General features: G+C 41.2%; 2 protein-coding genes across 4 annotated transcripts in view; one reads left to right on the top strand and one right to left on the bottom strand.

Annotated features, from left to right (window-relative positions):
• The window catches only part of LOC129726135 (uncharacterized protein CG1161), a 79,928-nt gene that overhangs the window by 16,985 nt on the left and 40,980 nt on the right, over nt 1–21,963 (top strand). The gene's annotated exons all lie outside the window — the stretch shown is intronic.
• LOC129726131 (ras guanine nucleotide exchange factor P-like) overlaps nt 1–21,963 on the bottom strand; it is a 56,645-nt gene that overhangs the window by 14,004 nt on the left and 20,678 nt on the right. For 2 of the 3 annotated variants that reach the window (XM_055682791.1, XM_055682792.1), the window contains exons 2-3: nt 7,271–7,420; nt 6,042–6,661 (exon numbers count right to left, since the gene is read on the bottom strand). In XM_055682791.1, coding sequence (XP_055538766.1) covers nt 6,042–6,661; nt 7,271–7,420 — 770 coding nt within the window. Of the gene's footprint in view, nt 1–6,041; nt 6,662–7,270; nt 7,421–17,414; nt 18,086–21,963 lie in introns of those variants that run through there. The other variant, XM_055682790.1, reaches the window with a different exon arrangement.

Here is a 21,963-nt window from a genome sequence, read left to right as displayed (position 1 = left end):
GTCCAGCCATTTCAGGTGATACGAAAAAAGTTAAAACAAATGTTAAATTCAAAAGTAGGTAGTCTTGAGAAAGACTGATGGGAAATAACTTTCAGGTAGTCTTTAAAAGACAAAAGACAAAACACAAACTTTGAAGCTCTAGGCAGTCAAAGACCAGTCCACAGCAACCGAAAAAACGTCTGATCTGTAGGACAGTTCAAGACGCACTGAATGCTTTGAAAATAACTTATTTAGAGTCGTATTGAAATGATTATTCAGTATTCTATCGTATCCTTCCGGTTTGTTCTCGATTCCCGCCGAATTGGAACTGAAATTCTTAAACGGAATCCTACTCTCTAATCAATGCACAATGGTCCAGATACAGAATGTATGGGTGAATTTGGGTCCAGAGCTCTAAAGTAATAAGTTGTAGCGCTTATTGATAAATTGTCAAAAATAAAGTGACCCAAATTTTCGATAAAATCAATTATCTAACTTTTTTATCTTTTAATAGATAGAAAATAATGCTTTCTACAATATTATAGCTCTGTTAATTTCAAGCAACTTTGTAGAAGGAAGTTTTTCTCTATCTTTGAAAATAACCGGTTTTGATTTAAAAAACACATTTTTACTTTTACTTTTTAATTTCAGTTTTAACATTAAAACTGTGTTTGAACGATATTTGGATCTTTTTGAGAGAAACAATTTGCAATGCTGATATCGTAAATATGTCAATCATACTCAAAGTTATTAATGTTCTTCATCAAAATATATGCCTTTTTCATTTGTTTGTCGTTCTTTTAAGGGGCAAACATAGAAAATATCTCTTGGTCTCAATCTAAAGAGCATATTTTACTCTATATATGGACTTTTTTAAATATTTTGTTTTTAGATTTGAGTAAATTTAATTTGACAAAATGACAAAAATTGTAAAATTTTATAAATTTTGCATGAAAAAACACCGATTCATTTTTTTGGTATTTTTTCTGAAAACTAGCAATAATTACCTTCAATTTGATTCAAAAAGATCAAAAATCTAAACCAGTTACGAGTTTTCAAATATGAAATACATCGAATAAAACCGTTTTTTATGGTCACCCTATTTCGGAACTAGTCTCCCAAAGTACTTCGAATCTCCGTCGGAAATTATGAAATCCGTAGTTTTTTGTTTGGTCGTTAGGGCGAAGCGAGCAGCGAGTATACCAAGGAAAGTTTTGCTACAAAAGTTAATGAAGCGAATTTTTTTCCCAACACCCGCATGATATCTCGTGACGCATGATGCGGAAGCGGATGTCAATTTTTATGCTGATGTTCCTCCGATTGAATATCCGTGACATCCCTAGTGCATACATAGTAGAGATGGTCGGGTACGGGTATTTTTACCCGAAACCCGTACCCGACGGGTTCGGGTCGGGTTTCGGGTAACGCCAAAAAATATTTTACGGGTTCGGGTCGGGTACGGGCAATTAAAAAGCCAAGGCTTCGGGTTCGGGTCGGGTACGGGTTTGAAAAATTCTCAATTGGTCGGGTACGGGTCGGGTACGGGTAGTTCAATTTTCGTGCATTATGAGAATTGAATTTTTATCATTTCAAGCCTGGGTGTTTTCTTAATGTCGATAATCGGTAAGATCGGAGAAAAAATCGCCCATCCTCACTCAACGAGAGATCGCCCAATACCTATTCTGACAGTTGTCGGCAGTCTATGCACCAAGGGAATGACATCATGCTATCGCTTTCTAATATTAGATTGAATAGTTCTTCCTGCAACGGTTTTGATTTAAATGGAATTTTTGTCGGGCTTTTTTCATAAGTGTCAGGAAAACCGCGGAGCATTGCACAGTGGGGCGACTTAATACAAATGCTTGCCAAGTAAAAAAAGTGTCGATAAATACGACAAAAATATGGTATTTACCTAATTTTTGGGTGCTGAACACAAATCTCTATTCCACTTTTTAGTTGGGGACGTTCATAAAGCACGTTCTTAATTTCTCATGATTTTTTAACACTTTCCCCCTCACTTTTTTATTAAACAGAATTATATGATCTTTAACCACAAGCAACGCCACAGGGCGTCCTCTTTACAAAGACAGATCACGTAGTTTTTGCACAACTCCTCAAATCAACCAAATTTCGCGGGAAAAATTTGTTTTTATAAAAATTAAAACAATATTATATATTATAATAGGTAATAAAAACTAACTACAAATCAACTTTTTCTTCGACGCCAAAAAAACCAAGCTAACATTGAAGCTGCAGAGCGTTTCAAAATAATAATATAAATTTTTTAAATATGTCAAAAAACGTCAGTATGCCGAGCTTTTAAAAGCTATAAAAAAATCAAATTTTATGATATTGCACCCAAATTTTGGACTTAAGCACTCAAATGTTATAGCAATAATGGAAAAATATTATGAAACAGCTGACGTTTAAACATTTGTTTTGATGGCCAGCGCTTTCCCACTGTGCATTGAGATGTTAAGTACGAAACAAATATATGAGATTTGATAGCGATAACATAGTCTTGGTTTGTACTGTGACCAAGACTGCCGCATGGCAGAAATATCTGTTTTTTACCGATTTTTAGAATTTATCGATGACACCGAATCTATACTCAAAATTACAGGTTTTTGGCAAATGCAGTGAATTATCAAATTTTTCTCAAGTTATAAACTATATTAATTTTGCCCTTTTTGAATTTGTTTGACCCTTTGATGTGTTTATAAAACTCGTCGTTTATTTTGAACTTTATCAGACATGTACTTTTCATAGTGGACTGATTCCTTATAGTGGACCACCCGCCTGAAACTCTGGGTTCATTATCATTCGTTCACACGCACACTCGGTTCTAGCCTAACTCCGGCCATCATCTCGAGAAACCACATATGACAATCACTGCATAAAATGTGCGAGGTACTCAGGCATTTTGAAATAAAAAATTAAAAAAAAATCCAGGACGGGTCGGGTACCGGCAATTTCGGCGTTTTTTTCTATCGGGTACGGGTCGGGTACGGGTCGGGTACGGGTAGTTGGAATAGATATTTTTCGGGTTCGGGTCGGGTACGGGTATTTTAAACAAACCAGACTTCGGGTTCGGGTTTGAAAATTTTCGATGAGTCGGGTACGGGTTGGGTACGGGTAACGAATTTCCCATACCCGACCATCTCTAATACATAGAGTAAGAACTCTCGTTCATATTTTCATATGACATACTAAAGGAACGGGGAAGACGAACACTCAAAAACTTGAATTCAAATTTGTTGAAACGGGGTCCATTTTTTTCAATTTTTCGATGACTTGGTGGTGAGTTCTCGGGAAAACTAAAAAAACAGTTTTTTTTTCTCTAATGAACAAAACTGAAAAATAAACGAAGCTATCTCTATATTCTGGTGCTGGATTAAAAAAAATCACTAATTCACATCACGATTTATTCATAAAGTCCATTCTCGAATTTTTTTCTTTCCTATAACCATAATGGATAAAGGTATTCCTGCATAAGATCTTTATATTGAATGCAGCACAGAGCTTCGGATAGACTTGACATTTCAATATATTGATTTGGAACCTTGAAAAAAAAAGGGGTTTGAGATGATACTAATCAAATGAATTAAAATGTTTCTAGACGATCGCCAGCACCTACAGGTAAACTTCGGTATTTTAAACACCAAAAAATAAACTTCGACATTTAAAACACCAAAAAATAACGATCGAGCCGCTAGCAGGAAATAAAAATTGCCGCGGAAACAAATGATCAACAGGGTGTCATAGCAGCTTGATATAAATCTAATCAAGTACTGGAGCGCGGAAAACAGCAACAAACAAAATACCAAAAATCGGAGCGGCTAAATGAACACTTTGGGGCGTTCAAACAGCATAAAAACATAGATGGAAAGAAGAATCGTTTTCAGTAGGAAATTATTGAATATTGCAGCTTGTTTTTATTTTGTGGTGTCTTTTCAAAAGAATATGTGCTTTGCATTGAAAAGTTTTCAAAAAAATGTGCTTAAGAAGTCGTATACAGCGGGGGCCTAGTGTGGTTGGTAACGTCTCCGCCAACCACGCTCGACGCCTGGGTTCGAATCCCACCGCCGACATAGGTGTCGATGGTTGTGAGGTGGCGTGATCCACTCACAACCAACCCAACTGGTCTAGATTCAATCCTAGCCGACACCGGGAGATTTTCTGAGGCGAAAAACCTCTGGGATCACGCCTTCCATCGCATGAGGAAGTAAAGCCGTTGGCGCCAGTCCGTTAATAAACGGGTCGTGAGTTAGGGTCCTGGGTGTGGAGTCGCCTTCCTGGGCGTCGGTGATTGGCCACAACAGTGGCGGAACTAGACCGACGGAAAATAAGCAAGAATAAAAAAAAAAGTCGTATCATCTGATGCAAAACTATGCGCAGCTACTATCAAGATTTGTTGCAAACGCTGAGTAGAAAATATGAGTATAATCTTGATTGCGCTTTGTTCTATGTAGCTTATATTGGACACTTTAATGATCCAATCGATAAATATTAGAAAACCTAAACTTTAGGCTCTGGTAGAGCGGCAGTGAAATAGGTAACTTCTTTCTATTAAATTTTGCTTGTTTTTTTTTCAATTGACCATGAAATGCTCTATTTTATGATAGTTAAGAAGTTAGATTAAGCGCGAAACAAAAACATGGAGAACAGGCAAAAATGCGGTATTTTTTTCCATAACACTATTACTGGGTAAACTGTTTCCGTTTTTTTTTTGTTTTATTATTCGCTCTTTTCAGCAAAGAAAAAAACAAATGTGGTAATAATAAAATGTGGTGTGAATAAAAGATTTTCACACCAGAACTACAGAACAATTTGCAGATCAGTGTAGGAATAATCCCACACTTATACACAGTCAGCCAAATAAACTACAACTGTTCGCAGTGTTCCTTTCATCTTAGCATCTAAACATGTCACCTAATTCTACAGTAAGTCAGCATTGAGTGGAACGGTGATAACAGCCATCACTAATGGTCACAGCTGTTGTGTCATAAGTCGAACAAGGTAACACAGCTTTTTTGGCCAGTTGTGCTGTTAGACCGGAAGTAGTCCTGATAGTAAATTCAGGACTAAAAAGTATTTTCAGTTTAGCTGTGGTCGGTATACAGAAAAGGGGAGAAAATTTGCCAACCACCGAAATAACAAGGATCGGCCGTAGCACAAAGCAATTACCAAAATACAGCTTAAAAGGCAAAAATCTATTCCTTGGTCTTTAATTGGTTCGGCACAAAAACGAATTGTTAATTAAAATATTCCGGGACTCGGTTCAAAAAAAAGTCCACCAATTCGCGAAACACGATTCCAGAAAAGCCATTTCATGGCAGCAGGCAACAGAGTACCCTTGGGAGAAAACCGAACAAAACAACTTGCCAAGCCAAGCCACCGCCACCAGCACTTGCTTACTTGCTACTCGAACGCGGCACATTCCTTTCCGATGTGCTAATTCCCCCTCTATCTGTCTCTCTCTCTATCTCTTGGTGTGCTGTGTACGACGAAAGGCATCGCCAGCAGCAACAGCAGCAGCAGCAGCCAGGGTACAGAGCAACTCTGTAGACCGGACCCGGGCACCGGACACTCCCCGCTGTTCGACCCTCTTTTGCTGCCACCCCTTCTTTTGCAGGTCCCCTTGAGCTTGACATCCGTGCCTGCTTGTGCATGGTGCGCAGTTTTGTCGACACGAAACGATGTTTGCGCGCACGCTGGCAAACTGGACACCGAAAATCGGCGAGTGATTGTATTGGTTGCTCATGTCCAACTTCTGACCCACGGCGAGCGGGTGCCCAGGGTCATGCGTCACACACGAAACGAAAAAAAAAAAGATGAGCTTCAGCACCCGACTTGAGACGCAATATGGATGCCAAGGTCTGCCCAAGGAGTATTCGGAAAAAGGCTGGCAAAAGTTTCGTGATGGTAAATTTTTCAGCGCAGCTTTCTGAAATAATGGCGATTGTTGTGTGCTGTGGAAACCACCAGCAGGATCGTACAAACCCCATTCCTAAACCAACCAGGAGATATATGAGCACATGTGTGTTGAGAATCTTCCTTACCTCCTCCGTCCATGTCCACGTAGTTGATGCCGTACCCCCGTTCATCCTCGAGCTTTTCCTGTGCCGCAACAGCTGCCAGTTTGCCGCTGCTGGTATTGTTATTATTGTTGTTGCTGCTGATGTGGTTGTTGTTGTTGTTATTATTGTTGTTATTTGAGTTGGGTTTTTGCTTCAGCGAGGCCAGCAGCGATCGTGTCTGTTGCTGGTTCGGTCGATGTTGGAGCTGTAGGGCTGCAGCGAACGCTTTCCGCTGTTGCTCTTTCAGCTGCTGGCGTTGGATCAGTCCGGCTAGCGCACCGCTCACGGTAGCATGGCTGTTGTTGGTGCTATTGTTGGTGCTGAGGTTGAGGGCGGCGGGGACCGATCTTCGCTGCTTGGCAACCGGCTGCTGCGCTGAAGGCTGCGACGACAGCGGTCGCTTCGTTGACATTGGCATGATGAGTGGTGACTCGCTATCGTTGATGTTGTTGTGATGGTTGGGTGGCGAATTATTGCCACTAACACCACCACCACCACCGCCGCCACCGCCAGCAAGCCCCAGTCCAATTCCGCCAATACTATAACGATTCTTTGGTTCTTTACTGGCTGGATATTGTGTCGGCACTGAACCTTTTTTCAGCCTGTCCGTCCATGAACGACGAGTAGTCAGGTAGCAATTCGAGCGAGGACCGCGTTTAGTTTTGTTGTATCCGCAGCCGAACCGAGTCGAGTGAAACCCAAGGAGAGGGAAGAAATACAAGAAGAAGAAAATCGATTACATACCAAGCTATTTTTGGGTTTCCCCTAACGTGGCCCGTTGTCGCCCACGTTGTCGTGCAGCAGCAGCAACAGCAGTGTACGGACCGGTCAGACTTACGGGTTGCCAGATGCTCGTGGGGTACGGGATGCGAAGAAAATCATGAATCGACAGGAAGTGTCATTTTCAGATATTGAATTTTCAAGTTGTACCCATTAATAGTCGTTCCACGATTGAACGGCTACGAGCAGCGCGAGAGATCCTCGAACATTGAACGGATCACCGCAAAAATTACGATATCTGGTAACACCTGCTCGTTACTGCCGCTGGGGCTGTGATGCCATACCGAGGGCTGCTGCTAGCACGGACGTTGGTAAAAGGGAAACCCACTACTGGGTGCACACACTCACACACCTGGCCGATCACTCGGTAGGTTGGTGCACACATAGGCATGCCAAGCCAGACCAGGCCAGGCCAGGCCAGACCAACTTACCCTTGACTGAAAAGATTTGGATTGTTGAAATCGCTCGGCAGAAAGTGATCGGAGCAGATTCGAGAACTCTTGTACAGGTACTCGGGGCCATTTTCGGCATACTTTTTCCACAGCTCCGGCCGGTTGCAGAATTCGACCCACTGCTTGCACCTGGATTGGAAAGGAAAAAGAGAGAGAGAAAAAAAAAAGTTAAATCAGTACAGGGTTACTTTCGTCCTCGAGTTTTTTTTTTTTTGTTCTTTTTGATTGGTATGAAAGGTACACCTTTCCTGCCATGGGCCGCAGAAAGACAACTAAACTGCAACGCGGTACAGTGTAGATAAGTTCAATGTGATCAAATTTTACAATCTCCAGCTGCTCCATCGAACGGGGAGTGATACTGATTAGCCATGCTATAAACATCCTGTAGTTTAATGATGTTGTAATGCAGCGAAAACTAATATCGAAATGTCAGAAGCATTTAAAAAAGGCCAACAATCATTACTGAGTACTTTTGATGATTGCAAAAGCACCTACATGTTTGCTTTGAATATAAATTTTCATTCGAAGTTTCGAGTGAAAATGTTTAAAGCACCGTTTTGTTTCAAGGCATTCTATTTGTTCCGGAAAACGTCAATTTTTTAGACTGAATGCAATTTTGTTTTTTGATCAAATCAGACTGTTAATTTTATTGTTTTAAAATAACAAATATATCATGCCAGAAAGATTTTCATACATAAAAAAATGTGTGTTATGTTATGGTTTACATTATTACTCTTTTCTTAGGCTTTCTCCGTCGTTCTTCTAATTGGTTAAACTGTTCTATTATTCGCACGCACATGAATTGAAATTCTGTGGACTGCAGACAGTCAACATATAGTACCATACCACAAATAAATCTTAACTGACCACACTTATTTAAAAAAAAAGAGTACATCATTTTTACCACATTTACACAGTAAATTTCAAGCCCTGCGCATCACAACCATTATGTTCTGAAGTTTATTGATTATTTCCAAATTAAGTATTGTACTTTGCTTATTTCAGGATTCTGCTTTTTCGATTCTTCGTTTCAGACACAACGGACATTTTCATGCCAAACGCTCCGTAAGTTAGCAAAAATTCAATCGACCATTTTTGGTTTGAATGAAACTTTGCACACGTATTTGACTCAGTAAACTGCGGGTTTTTCACAGGTGGAGGAATTTTTTAGACTCAAGAATAATTTCCTAAAAAGGCGTATGCATTTTGGCATACGTTATCATTTCAAACCATTGTAGCTCAGGAACCTTTGATTGTATAGAAAAGCTGTGAGAAAAAAATGGCAACTAACAAATTCAACCTTGTCAGTATAGCTTCAGTAAACCAAACTGAAGACAAACAAAAATCATATAATTGTGAGTATGGTCTCCTTGAGCCTTCAACACCTCCTGTAAGCGCTTCGAAATACTTTCAATAAGCTTTTCAAGTGTTGTGGGTCGAGTTCTTACCATGCGTTCCCCAGGGCTTCAAAATAAGTTTTTCCATTAGTTACATCAGTTTCATCGATCCGAGCACCGGAGATGGCTCACAGATTGTCAGTGGGGTTCAGATCAGGACTTTGTGGGGGCCATTCAAGTGGTTGACTTCGTCAGGTTGGCCGTATGCTTCGGATCGTTATCCTGCTGGAAAACGAATCTCATCGAGGCCCTTCTTGAGATACCTAGCATATTGCAATACGACTCAGTTCTCATGATTCCGTCTATTTTCACCAAACTGCCCACCTCATACCAAGAAAGGCACCTCTACACCATCACGCTACCTCCTCCATGCTTGACTGTTCCTTGAATATGGCGGTCTTAGAGCTCCTTACCCGACTTGTGCCACACACGATCCCGCTTCTTCCAATTGAACAGCTCGGACTCGTCAGTTCACAGCACAGTTTTCCAGTATTCAGGCGATTTCCCAACGTGTTCCTTGACGAACTTGGGCCGCTATGCCTTATTCACCTTGCTTATGAAAGGCCTTCTCATTGCCATCTTGCTAGTACGACTAGGCCAGTACGATTCGAAACCGAAAGTTGAAGCTCTTCCTGTATCTGCCGAATCTTTTGAGTTTTTTTTCACTTCATGAATTTATTCCTTGTCCGTTCTGGCATCCGTCTTGCATTTTGCATCCTCTTCCTGAACAATCCACCACCGATTCGAATGTTTTCATCCTAGTCGAGATTTTTCCGACCGCTGTCTTGCTGATTTTGTAGTACTTAGCCACTTCCCGGTGCAATTGGTCGTTGTTGAAATCGCGAACAACCAGTTTCCGGATGCACGAAAGAATCATACGAGAAATTACTGCGTTCTCCATGTTTTACAATTTTACCGAATGTAGACACGAGAACAAAAGCTTCAGCGACAAGCCAGTTGTTTATGAAACGTCAAAAATACTCAAAACCAAATACTATCAAGGGGCCTCACGATGGTAGCCTATCGAAATTATATCGACTTTCAGGCACTTTATTTTGTTTGATTAACAAAACCTAAAAAAAATTAGCAGTACGATTTTAAGAATGATAACAATGTGTTTTCGAAGTTCAACCAGAAAAATGAAAGAAATGGAAAAAAATAAAGTGGGCACTCTATTTTGTCCCTCACTGTACAAAAAAGAGAATCCGTTTTTTTTTCAAGATCATTTATTGAGTATTAAATTTTTTTGACTATTCTTCAGCAGCTTATTGGTTGGGAATGCTGTTTTTGAGGAAAATATATAAAAATAAAACTATTCATATACAGTCATCCCTCGATACAAGGCAACTTTATTTTAATCTTCGTTACGTTATATCCAGTACCGTTATATCGAAGCAAATTTTTTTTTTCTAATTTATGCAAGAATGTTAATGGTTACTCAAAGGTGCACGAAAGCAAAATAGATTTAAAATAACAATAAGAGATGCTCAAGATCTGTTACAATGCAATATTAATAGTAAAAACGCAAAGTATAAAGCTGCTGTTTGGTAAATGGTTGAAACAATGTCATTTTGTGTAAATAATTTCAATAATGGAAATAATGGAATTAAAAAATAAAATTCGAGAAGCACGCTGGAATGAAAGACAACTATTTGAAAAGTACTTTAAACACTAATATATATTCTAATAATAATTATACCATGTATTTATATATTGATCGATGATATTAAAACAATGTAATATTTTTTCAAGTTAGTTATTAGCAAAATTAAATAAATGTTGAAATGAAAAAAAAAGAAAATGAATCCTGAATGTTTAAATTACAATACTTTCTATGACATTGAATGATAATTGTGGAGAACTATGGTAAATTATTCCAATTTCAAAATCTTCTTGTTGAACTTTCAACATTATTCAAACTTAAGCGAGTAGATAGGTTTATTCAATCATTATTAAAGGAACATATTATACTTCTCCCAATTCACAAGAATATATTCTACGAACTGGACTTGTTATCTTCCATGCTAAAAACCATCGCTTCGTACCTTACGTACCTTATTTGCTCCTTATAAAACAAACTAAATAGTAACGAAATGAATTCGCGAGTGCTATTGTCAAAAAAGGGACCCAAAGAAGCTTCTTGATTTAAAACCTAAATTAATCCACCTAGCGGTCAGACCCAGCCTTTCTCATTCAAACTTTTATTTGTAAGAATAGATTAACATGAACGCTTCAATCCAATAAATGTACATTCACTCTTTGGGTTCTAAAATATTGATGTTGTAATCTATACATATAAAAATGTATTCCGGCCTGTCAGTCTGTTTGATCCATATAGGCTCGAAAACTACCGAACCGATCGACGTGAAAATTTGTATGTAGGGGTTTTTGGTCCCGATAAAGGTTCCTATGATAATTTGAGACCCCTCCCTCTTCTGGAAAGGAGGGGTCCAATACAAATGAAACATACATTTCTGCACAACTCAAGAACAAACCAAGCAAATGAAACCGAATTTGGCATGTGGATGTTTTAAAGGGTAATAAATATGTCCATAATGGTTCGACGCCCCTCCCTCTTATGGAAGCACATGTTACTGCACAAATTTCTGCACATCTCGCGAACTAATCAACTAAATGGAACCATATTTGGCAGGTGAATGTTTTTAGTGGTAACAAATATGTTCCATAATCGACCTCAGGCAACATTTTGTATTGTAAGATGGCAACTTCCGGTTTCTGGAAAACAGCCAAAAATAGACTATTTCCACCCAATATAATAATATCCGGATAAAGATACACAGGAGCTAAATTCGACCACAGATACAATTTTGAATTCTAAGATGGCGACTTCCGGTTTCGAAAAAAACAGCGGCAAACGACCAAATACCACCCAATATGGGTATTTTCGGAATCGTTATGACGCACTGGAACCACAAATCGACTTCAGACACCATTATGAATTGTAGGATGGCAACTTGTGGTTTTTGGAAAACAGCCAAAAATGGCCGATTTCCGTTCAACATGAGTAACTCCGGATCTATAATGATACACAGCAGCTGAAATCGACCACAGAACCCATTTTGGATTCTAGGTTGGCGACTTCCGGTTTCTGGGAAACAGCGGAAAATGATCGAATTACACCCAATATGGGTGTTTCTTCAACCAGAATGACGCTCAGAGGCCAGAAATTATTTTAAATACCATTTTGAAATCCAAGATGGCGACTTCCGGTTTGTGAAAAACAGCCTAAAATAACCAAATACCATCCAATATGAGTATCTCTGGAACCAGAATGATGCAATGAGCTAACAATTGACCTCAGGCACCATTTTGAATCGCTAAATGGCAACTTATAGGAAACAGTCGAAAATGACCAAATAATACTCAACATGGATATTTCCGTAATCGAGATGATGCATAGAAACCAAACATTGACCTTTGACACCATTTTGAATTTAAAGACGACCACTGTTAGTTTCTGGAAAACAACCAAAATAGCTAAATACGTCCCAATATGAGTATTTCCGGTGTCAGATTGACGCCAAAAAATTTGCTGAAAATGACCGAATATCAAACAATATGAATACATTCAAAATTAGGGCGATGTACAGAAGCCAAAGTCGAGGATGTTGTCATTTCGATATAACCAATCATTTCAAACGATTTGTCTTTAGACTTTTATCATATCTTATGGCCGATTCGTCGTGCATTTTGCAGACTTTAAACACATCGCAAGGAATCAATGAATTTGGAACGTTCAAATAGTACAAAACCACATTTAAATTATGTTGAGACCACATATATCAATCAAAGCAGGTATAGTTTTAAATAGCCTTTGAATTTCTTTTCTTTCCATAACTTTTGAGCCACATATCAAATTGTTATGAAGTTTGTTATTTGTAAGTTTGAGAGATGACTTGTTCGTATGACACTAGTTATGTTCAAATTAGTCATGTCATCTTTGAAATAATAGACTTTCGTTGTTTTATTAACAATTTAATACATAACGATGGCTTAAGTTCAATTATAATCAAATGAAATGGGAACGTATAGGGCAGCCAAACTTTGAAACCACGTGTTCAATCATAATTCATCAGTTAACCCTTAACTAGCCCGCTCATCTGATAATAATATTGATCAAATCGGTTGTGTAGTTTTTGAGATAATGAAGTTTCGTGATTTTCACATTTTGGTACTTTACAGACGAAGTTACAGGCCGATTACAGTAAAATTCAAAATTAGAACCAAAGTTGTCATAATTTCAAACGCATTGCAATTTACAAAAGTTCTAGGTGTGCCGAAAATTCAATCTAGACCTTGAGCTTGTTCTTTAAAAAACTCCTGTGGCTTGTACGATAACTGGGACTCCATTCTAGAGTAAAAAGACCGACTTTCACTTGTGTCGTAAAGAGAGGAACTCTGAGGACAATTGAACGTTGTTTGAATGAGACACACGTTACAAAAGTAACTTTCGCAGTAAAGTCATCTTTTGAAGCAATTTACGTACGGCATAAGTAATTCACAGTTTTTCTAAATAGTTCTATTGTCTCTCCTCTACAGAATTTAGCATATTAGCGTTTCGAAGGCCAAAATTCGCCTTAGCCTCTTATCTAGCAACTCCTATCCCGTCCTCCACACGGTGCCAGCTGGGATACGAGCAACCAAGGGAAGATCGGGTAACCAACCCTGATGGGAACTTGGTCGTATGCTGGCAGGGAAGAAGGGCTCTTTTGAGTTTCCGATCGTCTATCCTCAATGTTGGGAGCGGCTCAAAACAACCTCTGTATTCCAGGTCATGGGCGGCCGATTACCGTGCGCAAGCTTTACAAGCTGCCACCGTGAAACACTCACTCAGGAATGAACTAGGAAACTAGGAAACCGGTGATTGGAAGGTTCAGCGCGCACCAGCTGACCAACGAAATGGATGTAAGACTTATGGACTTTGTCGCTTCCAAGAATATGGCCGTGCGTAGTATCTGCTTCCAGTACAACATCATGCACAAGTACACCTAGAAGTCATCAAATCAGACAGAAACACAGATCGACCACGTTCTTCGGCACTTCTCAGACATCTTGGAGCCCTAACGTCAACTTGCGGTACCGACGCCCGAGCGGAGAAAGTCTTCGGGCATGTGGGACGACACAGACAGAAGAAGCTGCAGCGAACCCAAATCTTCCGGGAGAAAAAGCACCGCCTGGAGGAGGAGCTGGAACAGCTGCTTCATTCTCAGGAAACGCGAAAGTTCTACCAGAAACTCAGAGACTTTGTGCCGCGAGCCGAAATATGCCGGTGTTAATGATGGTAGTGTTCTGACGAAAGATCGTGAGGTGATCGAAAGGTGGAGGTAGCACTCCGACAAACACCTGAATGGCGTCCAGGATCGTGGTGGTGGAGACAACAACGCCTAGGCAGTAGCATTACGATCGACGGTGATGTGTTCGAGGTACAAAGTGTAAGGGTTTAAGGGTTGTTTTCTACGGGCATGAAACAAGAACAATGCTTGAGGAGGACCTCGGAGTTTTCGAACGACGGGTACTAAGAACGATCTTTGGCGGCGTGCAGAAGAACGGAATATGGAGGCGAAGGATTAACCATGACCTCGAGCAACTCGAGGGCGATCCCAGCATTCGAAAGGTGGCTAAAGCTGAACGGATACACTGGGCAGGGCATGTTGCAAGAATGTCGAACAACTACCCTGCGAAGATGGTGTTTGCCGCGAATCCGATAGGAAGAAGACGATCAAGGGCGCAGCGAGCAAGATGGGTGGACCAGAAGCGAGATCTAGCGGGGAGACACGGTATCCCAGGGATTGGAGAACGGCAGCCAATAACCGAGTGAATTGGAGAAACTTTGTTAATCAGGCCATGTCATTATGACGGAATGCCAAATAATTAATTTAAAAAAAAAATGTAAACATGATCTTGCTGAAGAACATAGGTGATCTCATCGAATTTTCCCGTTGAACTAATATAGTTTTATATTTTTTAAAGGTAGAAGAGGAGATATTTTGCATGAATAATATACATGGCTAAAACCGGTGCCTTCACCCTACATAATAATTCGAATTCTCCGTTTACAATTTTTTCCGATTATTCATGTATTATTTTCAAGTCATGTGGAGGTATAAAGGCTTTGAAATTGAATTGCAATGAGTGATAATGGGGTAAGAATTTTATCTGTTGACAAATAAATATATGTATGTAAAAGATTATCAAATAAAAATATAATGAACATACCCGGGAGCAGAATTGAAAAAAAGGAAAACCTTTCATCATGTTTATTTATGAAAAAATCAAATTGACAGCTGGTCTTTTAAGCCTCTCATGCTCAAGTGAAGCTCATGGAATAGCGGTGGGACCATCAAAGAAAATCAGTTAAAGAATTGCAACGAATTTATACTTTCGTTCAAAAAAAAATCACAAACGCAATTTTTCGTAACAGTTATTTTAAAAACCAATTTTGTTTTTGGGATCAAATTGAGTGGGGAAAAATGTTTATTGAACTTTATGTTATTATAACCCCAATAAAAACCTTGCACCAGAAATGGAAACAAGAAAACTTTGAAATCAATTGACAGAAAAACATTGTTTTATTAAAAGTATATTCGCACATACAGCTATAATATGGTAGAATTTGAGTGTAGACTTATTGTGTTATAAGACAAATATCAATAATCGTGGGTTATTGAATAATTAGAGACTAGTGGTCCAATTGTATCGTATAATTGAAGGTACTCTCTCTAAAACTGAAGATTGACATTTACGTTGTATACAACTATTTTAAAAATAGTCTGAAGTAATTGTATATACTTTTCATTCAGAGAATTGGTCAAACACTGAAGACGGAGGACAAACAACAAGTATTGAATAATTGGTGTTATTTCACAAAGTGTTTGACAAAATATTTTTTTTCGGTGTACAGTAACACTTACTTTAGTTTTAGTTTGTTTACTTCATATTTTCTTCGACCAAATGTATTTTCGGAAAACCAAAATGGGTTTTTAAATCAACTTAGAATATCTTAGACGCAGTATCAAGTCTAGGATTAAGAAAAAGGTCATTCTAAAAATAAAAGTTGCAATTCCAGCAGCAGCAGAGCTGCAGAAAGATGTCCAAATCTTTGCATCCGTTTCGCATCGCTAAAGAGCTTGGCCTCTTGTGCTGAACCAGTCACTGAACTGTCGGTGCTTCTATGTTTCATGTATATTTATTATGGTTCTCAATCAGCAGCTGATAAAAGTTATGAACAAAATAGTGTGCGTCACAAAACCTGTGCGGGTTTTTTCCCCTCCCGAACAAATAAGCTTCGGGAATGTAGTCTAAAACATGACCTTGTACGATTGAGACACCAGTAAACGTACCTCCGGAGGAGAGATTGACTGTGGAATGTCAAATAAGCGCAAACGCAACCTAGCGGAGGAATAACCCATTTTGTGGTGAACACACTTCCGCCACACGAAACCGGATAGACAGGGGGAAAGCTCGGTATTCTAACCAAACGAGCCTAACGGATGAAAATGATCACTTTCGGTACACCAGACAACGACGGTGGGACCACGTGATTCGATGAGTCTCTCGCTGGGAAGTACAGTTTCCGACAAGGGGGAACCGACCGAGCCTTGAGAATTTCGTAATCGCTGCCAAATGAAAAAAAAAAAAAATCCAACATGACGTGATGGCGTGCGGCGGCGACAATGGCGTCCACGACTACTGCTACGGAGATGGGGCGCAACCCGTATCATGACATGCTACATTATGGCTGAGGCTGCTGCTGCCGCCGCCTGCTCCGAGTAGTACTCTATTATCGTAGCAACTTGGCACATTGCGTCCGACCGACCGACCGACTGACTCTTCTTCGTTGCTGTTGTTGTTGTTTTCCCTCGTCGTGGACTCGGGTCGGTCGTAGTAGTCTCTCGTCGGGTTTTGTGGGGTTGGTTGCTACTCAGCGCAGCACACTCAACTGGCGGCTGATGGTGATTGTGTGGAAGTTGTGGATGGGAATGTAGTAGGCACTGCCACTTGGAGAGCGACAAGGCAAACCAGGCGTGCTTTGTGCGGTGCCTGTGCTGTGGTGGAGGAAGCGGGGAGGGTTGGTGTGTGGTTCACCAGAGTTGTCGGGCTAGCCAATGCGCACCAGAGCGTCAGTATTCGACAGGGGACAGGACTGCGGAAGGTATAGAGCGAGAGGGTGGTGTGCGGTGGTACTGGCGGGGGGTGGTATCGGTCAGGCAGGGCAACGAAGAGGGTCTCGCGGCGGTGGTTTGTGAACGATCATCGCTGCCGCCACCGCCACCGCGCGTTTCGCATCAACTGAAACACCAACAAAGTGGATGGAAAAAACCGAAATTGTGTGTGCGCCGCCACCACCAGGGCAGGGCCAACCAAAACCAGCACAAAGACTGCGCTGGCTGAGGTGCCCGTTGGCGACCGAAAAACGATCCGAATCAAGCCAGTTGTTACCCAGAGTGGCGCAGTTGGCTTTCTTTGGTAGCTTTTTTTTCTCTGTGCTGCTCCCATCCTGCCTGGCAGATGGTCCTTTATTTGCCTTTTTTTTTTTGGTTCTTTGTTCTACACTCCTGCCATGTTTCCCTTTGAGCTGGGAAAGCCTACTCTGCTGTACGAGTGGGGATCTTTGAAAGTTTCTGGAATCTGATTCCCATTTCATATTACCACGCACAAACCAAGCAACCCGTACTAGCCTAATGTCAAAAACATAGTTTACTTACATATCAGGATCACGAGGAAATCGAAAATACGATCTGGTGTTGGTCTGATTCAGCAGCTGCCTGTTACGACAACCCATTACCAGACAGTGACTTCCGGACATTTTCCCCATCTTTTATTCTTATTTCAGCACTCCAGCAACTGTATACTAACTACTACGCACGATGATATTTGGAAAAACAACTATGCCACTCCAAGGAATTTTCAGTGACACAGTTCTAGGTTCGTCCACACACTCGCTCCTAATCTTTGTCGTCCACCGACCGTCCACACACTGACACACACCGAACCGTATGGCACACAAAACGTTGATGATATTCTTTCTTCTCGGTCGGACCAATCGAGAGGTGATTTTTTCCCTACTGCGGCTGTTCCGTCTGCTACCGACCCAACTCACACACTGCCGACTTCTCACCGTCGACGTCGTCGTCGTAGGCCCCGTGGGATATAGCTTCGCACAAAACCTACACGAAACGGGTACCTAAAGCACAACTGACTGATACCGAAACCGAATGACGGGCCACCACCAGCACCGACGCTGAGATGTGCGCGAATCAAGGACCTTTCGGGGTGTGTATATGAGACTGGCTGGTGTATATGCGCGCGCGGATTGGCACTCGTCGCTCAAATGCGTCTTTACTCGACCTGCTGCTGACACGGACTGAGCCGCTCGCTGCCGTGGGGACCGAAAAGGCTGATGGAATGGAAGTGCATTTTACGCTGGCTGGCTGGTTTGCTCGCTAGCAGGCTTGTTGGGTCGGTTGTCGGCTAGCTAGCTGCTGGCAGCTGGCAGGTAGCTCGATCCGCCACGATGAGTCCAACCGGAGCGAGAGTGAGCGAAAGACCCGCGATGAAGATGCACTCCAAACTGAGAGAGAGAGAGGGAGCGTAGAACGTGAACCTGCGGGAATGTGCTGAAAGTGAATTACGATGGCCACCAATATATAGGTATATCGACAATGGCAGGCAGGCAAGCACAAGGCGACAATTGAACAACCGACCAGGGCTGGCACCCTGGTCTAGTTAAGCAGTCCGAGTTGATTAAACTTGCAGTCAACGTTGACTGATATGCGTCGTACAGATTGTGGCTTTTGAATGTGGAGTGATAGTCACAGAGAGAGAGAGAGAAAAAGAGAAAAAACGGTACAAACAACGTGGTTTTTCTGTTTGTGTGAATGTGGGAAAATTTGAGAGTGCCACCAACGCTTGTGATAAGCCAGTGGTTCACCGCAGTCACTTAAGCGGTGAAGCAGATTTTTATCAACCAAAAACTGGCCGGGTTAACGAGTGCGTACAGCGTGACGTTTGGTGAGAAACAACGGAACCGATGTTGATACAAGATATGCCCGCTAATGTTTAGTAAATATTTTGAAACTTGATCATGCAGTAAGTTCGAAATCATTCACACATTTTTTACTACTTACGGTTACTAGCTGGAGTGGTTTTCTCTTCGATTGATTTATTTAACCCTGTCTCAATCGAAATGATGATTTTTTGAAAGTGAGAATCAATTGTTAGACTACGAAGGATAATGGTTGGAATGTTTTGTATGTGTAAAGTTAGTACTTATGTTAACAATATATACAACAATACTTGTTTACTGAATCCAAAAGGATCTGATTCAGATCATCAGAAAGTCCCGGAATGGCCATGAAAGACGGAGCTTCCTAATTTTTTTCGCAATTATTCTACGCGACTAACTAGAGAAAAGATGGTCCACTGACTAACATTTGGTCCAAGATGGCTACTGTGTTGTCTTCTGGAAAATCCGGAGTGATCGATTCAAAACTGATCCTAGAGATTCAAAATGACCCCATAAAAGACAATTTCAAAAACTGGTGCTAGAATGTTGTAAGAGGTTCCCTGATCAGTTTTTGGACCAAGAAGGCAGCTGAATGACCTACAAAAGGACAATTTTCGAATCTGGTAGACCGTAGAAAAGTACACTCCCCGAGTTTTCCATATTTTCTTAAATTATTCCATTGCGGTCTACTAAATTGGAAGTGGTCCGCTAACCGGAGGAGTCACAGCTTTTCGATAACCCATTTGAAACGCCGAAGATATGGAGTTATCTACGACAACACCTAAACCTTTGGAGACGTATTTTTTGCATTCAATTTACATTTACAAAGTGGGTAAATGCCCTGGGCCTTTCGACAGGAGGGAGATAGATTTCCACAGTAAAACAACAGTAAGGATAGGTAGGGTGTGGTCCCCGTGGCTCTGTGGTTAGCGATGTCGGTCGGCTAGCTCTCCCACACGGTTGTGATATCGGGTTCGATTCCCGATCGAGTCGAGGATCTTTTCGAGCTGGAAATTTTGTCGGCTCAGCACTGGGGTACGGTGTATCGTTGTACTTATCCTACACATACAAAATGTGCCAGAAACAATATCGATAACGAATTCTCTCAACTAATCTAGTTGATCGAGACCGCTATTAGCCCCAAGGCTAAGCGTGCGATATCGTTTGTTAGGTAGGGAAACATATTGCGCTCTTTAAAGGCGTTGTGAGATCAAGGATAATGTTGTTTACCAGTTGACAAGTTTTACTATTACTGGAAATTGTTCAGTAAAACATGATTAATCGTTACGTGCGTTGCAATTAAAGGATTTGGAGGATTTTCTCATATCTGAGCAATGGACGCCACCCACCTGTTGTCCTTTTTACTATCCAGTGAGTAACTAGACAACAAGTATAAGTTCACGAAAGCAAGCATAGGGTCGAAATAGCACCTCCCAAGTGATGGGAAATATCGCCGAAAACAGACATCGATAACAATCGATAATTCCGGGGCTTTTATCGATATTATCGATAAGTATCGATAATTTGACAGCTAACGTTTGCGGTAAAAATTTTTTTTTTCAGATGGTGATGAAAAAAAACTATGACAGATAATTCAGTTGGATAAATTTCCCATGGAAGGTTATCATGTTAGCTTCCTCACAAAAAAATATTATGTCCTTGCGTGCAGCCTTCCGGCAGTTAACCGGAACATTCGCCATGGCGGACGAAAACATGCGTGTAGCCGTGTTTTTAAGCTCTTTCTTCGTTTTTTTTTTTATTAATTCCTCCTCCGTTTTCGCGACAAAATTGTTGGAATAGATCTTGTGCTTCAAGTTTGTCCAGAAATTCTCGATGGGAAGCAGGTGGGGGACATTGGGCGGATTCACCGACTTCGGTACCACATCGATATTCAGCCGCTCCATCTCCTCCAACGATCGCTTCGAGTAGTTGGTCGACGTCAAATCTGGCCAGAACACCGTGTCTTCGCGCTTATGGTATTTCTTGATGAACGACGCAACTTCTGTCAGGCACTTCGTACTATAAATTTCCCCGTTCACGGCCAGCCCGGAATGAAAGAAGTGCAACTTTGACATCCCTTTCTCGCTGAATGTCAGCCAAAGCCGCACCTTCTTGGGGAACTTGGTCTGTGAAATAAACTTTACCTCGGTGCTCACTTTCTTCGTGGGGGAGGTAAAATACGAAGAGCCCTGCTAGTCGTTGCCATCCAGGGTGAGATAGGTCTAGTCGTCCAATACCACTGCCGCGTCGCGATTCACCGGGAAAATCGACTTGACCATCTTATTCAACCGCTGTTGCTGCGTCGTTGCCTGCAACTCCGAGACCAGTAGACGGGACTGCCGCTTCCTGCATGTATGTCCATGTTCTCCACACTGTTTTAGAGCATGCACCAACCTCTCGGCCAAGTGCACCCAGCGATTTAGCCACTTTTCCCTCGGTCTTCCTCTTCAGCATCTGTTGAAGCTTCTTGTCACTCAGGGTCGTTTGCCGTCCGGAACCGGGCTTTCTTTCGATGCTCTGATCGTTGGCCAATAGTGTCAAGATGTTGTAGATGCCAGAACCGGCATACCCGGCGTCCACAAAGTGCCGCACGATGTCCGTTTTTGACGCGGCGGGGTACCGTTCTTTGAACGCGCACACTTCTGAACGGAGTAGCTTCACTTTTTTCGCCATCACAGTTAGAGTTTGACTGATAAAGCTGTCAAATTGTTTTTTGCTTACTCATGTGAGACTATGATTGATGATGCATGAGTAGTTTCGTCAGTGCGATTAAAGGTAAAGCCATGAAAAATCGGCAATTTTTGTCCATTTTTTCACCGCAAACGTTATTCGACAAATGCAATTTTGCTATATAAGTTTGTTAAAAACAGAGACAGAGATGGCCCAAATAGAATGGATACGTTTGCGTTGCGTTGACGTCAGTGGGACAGTAAATGTATGGGCTAACTGTCAAATTGCTGCAAACGCAACCGCAACGTATCCATTGTGCCTTGAAAGACATCTTACGATACTGCTAATGAAGATTCAAACAACCGGACGAGTTAAACAGTTTGTTTTGGTAAGTCTTTGGGTTTTACGCCGGGAGTGCTTTCTACGGAGTAGTTTCAAGCCGAAGTTCGTTTTGAAGGTTGTATAATAAGGGAAATAATTGAAGCAGGCAAAATTCTGTCAATTTTTAAATGGCCAAAACTTCACGAAAAATGAATCAATTTACTGGAAAACTGTCCTAGTTTCCTAGTATTACTTGA

This window comes from Wyeomyia smithii, chromosome 2, assembly GCF_029784165.1.
Source record: "Wyeomyia smithii strain HCP4-BCI-WySm-NY-G18 chromosome 2, ASM2978416v1, whole genome shotgun sequence".
In the NCBI taxonomy this organism is placed as follows: Eukaryota; Metazoa; Arthropoda; class Insecta; order Diptera; family Culicidae; genus Wyeomyia; species Wyeomyia smithii.
This window is presented reverse-complemented; position numbering and strand designations above follow the sequence as displayed.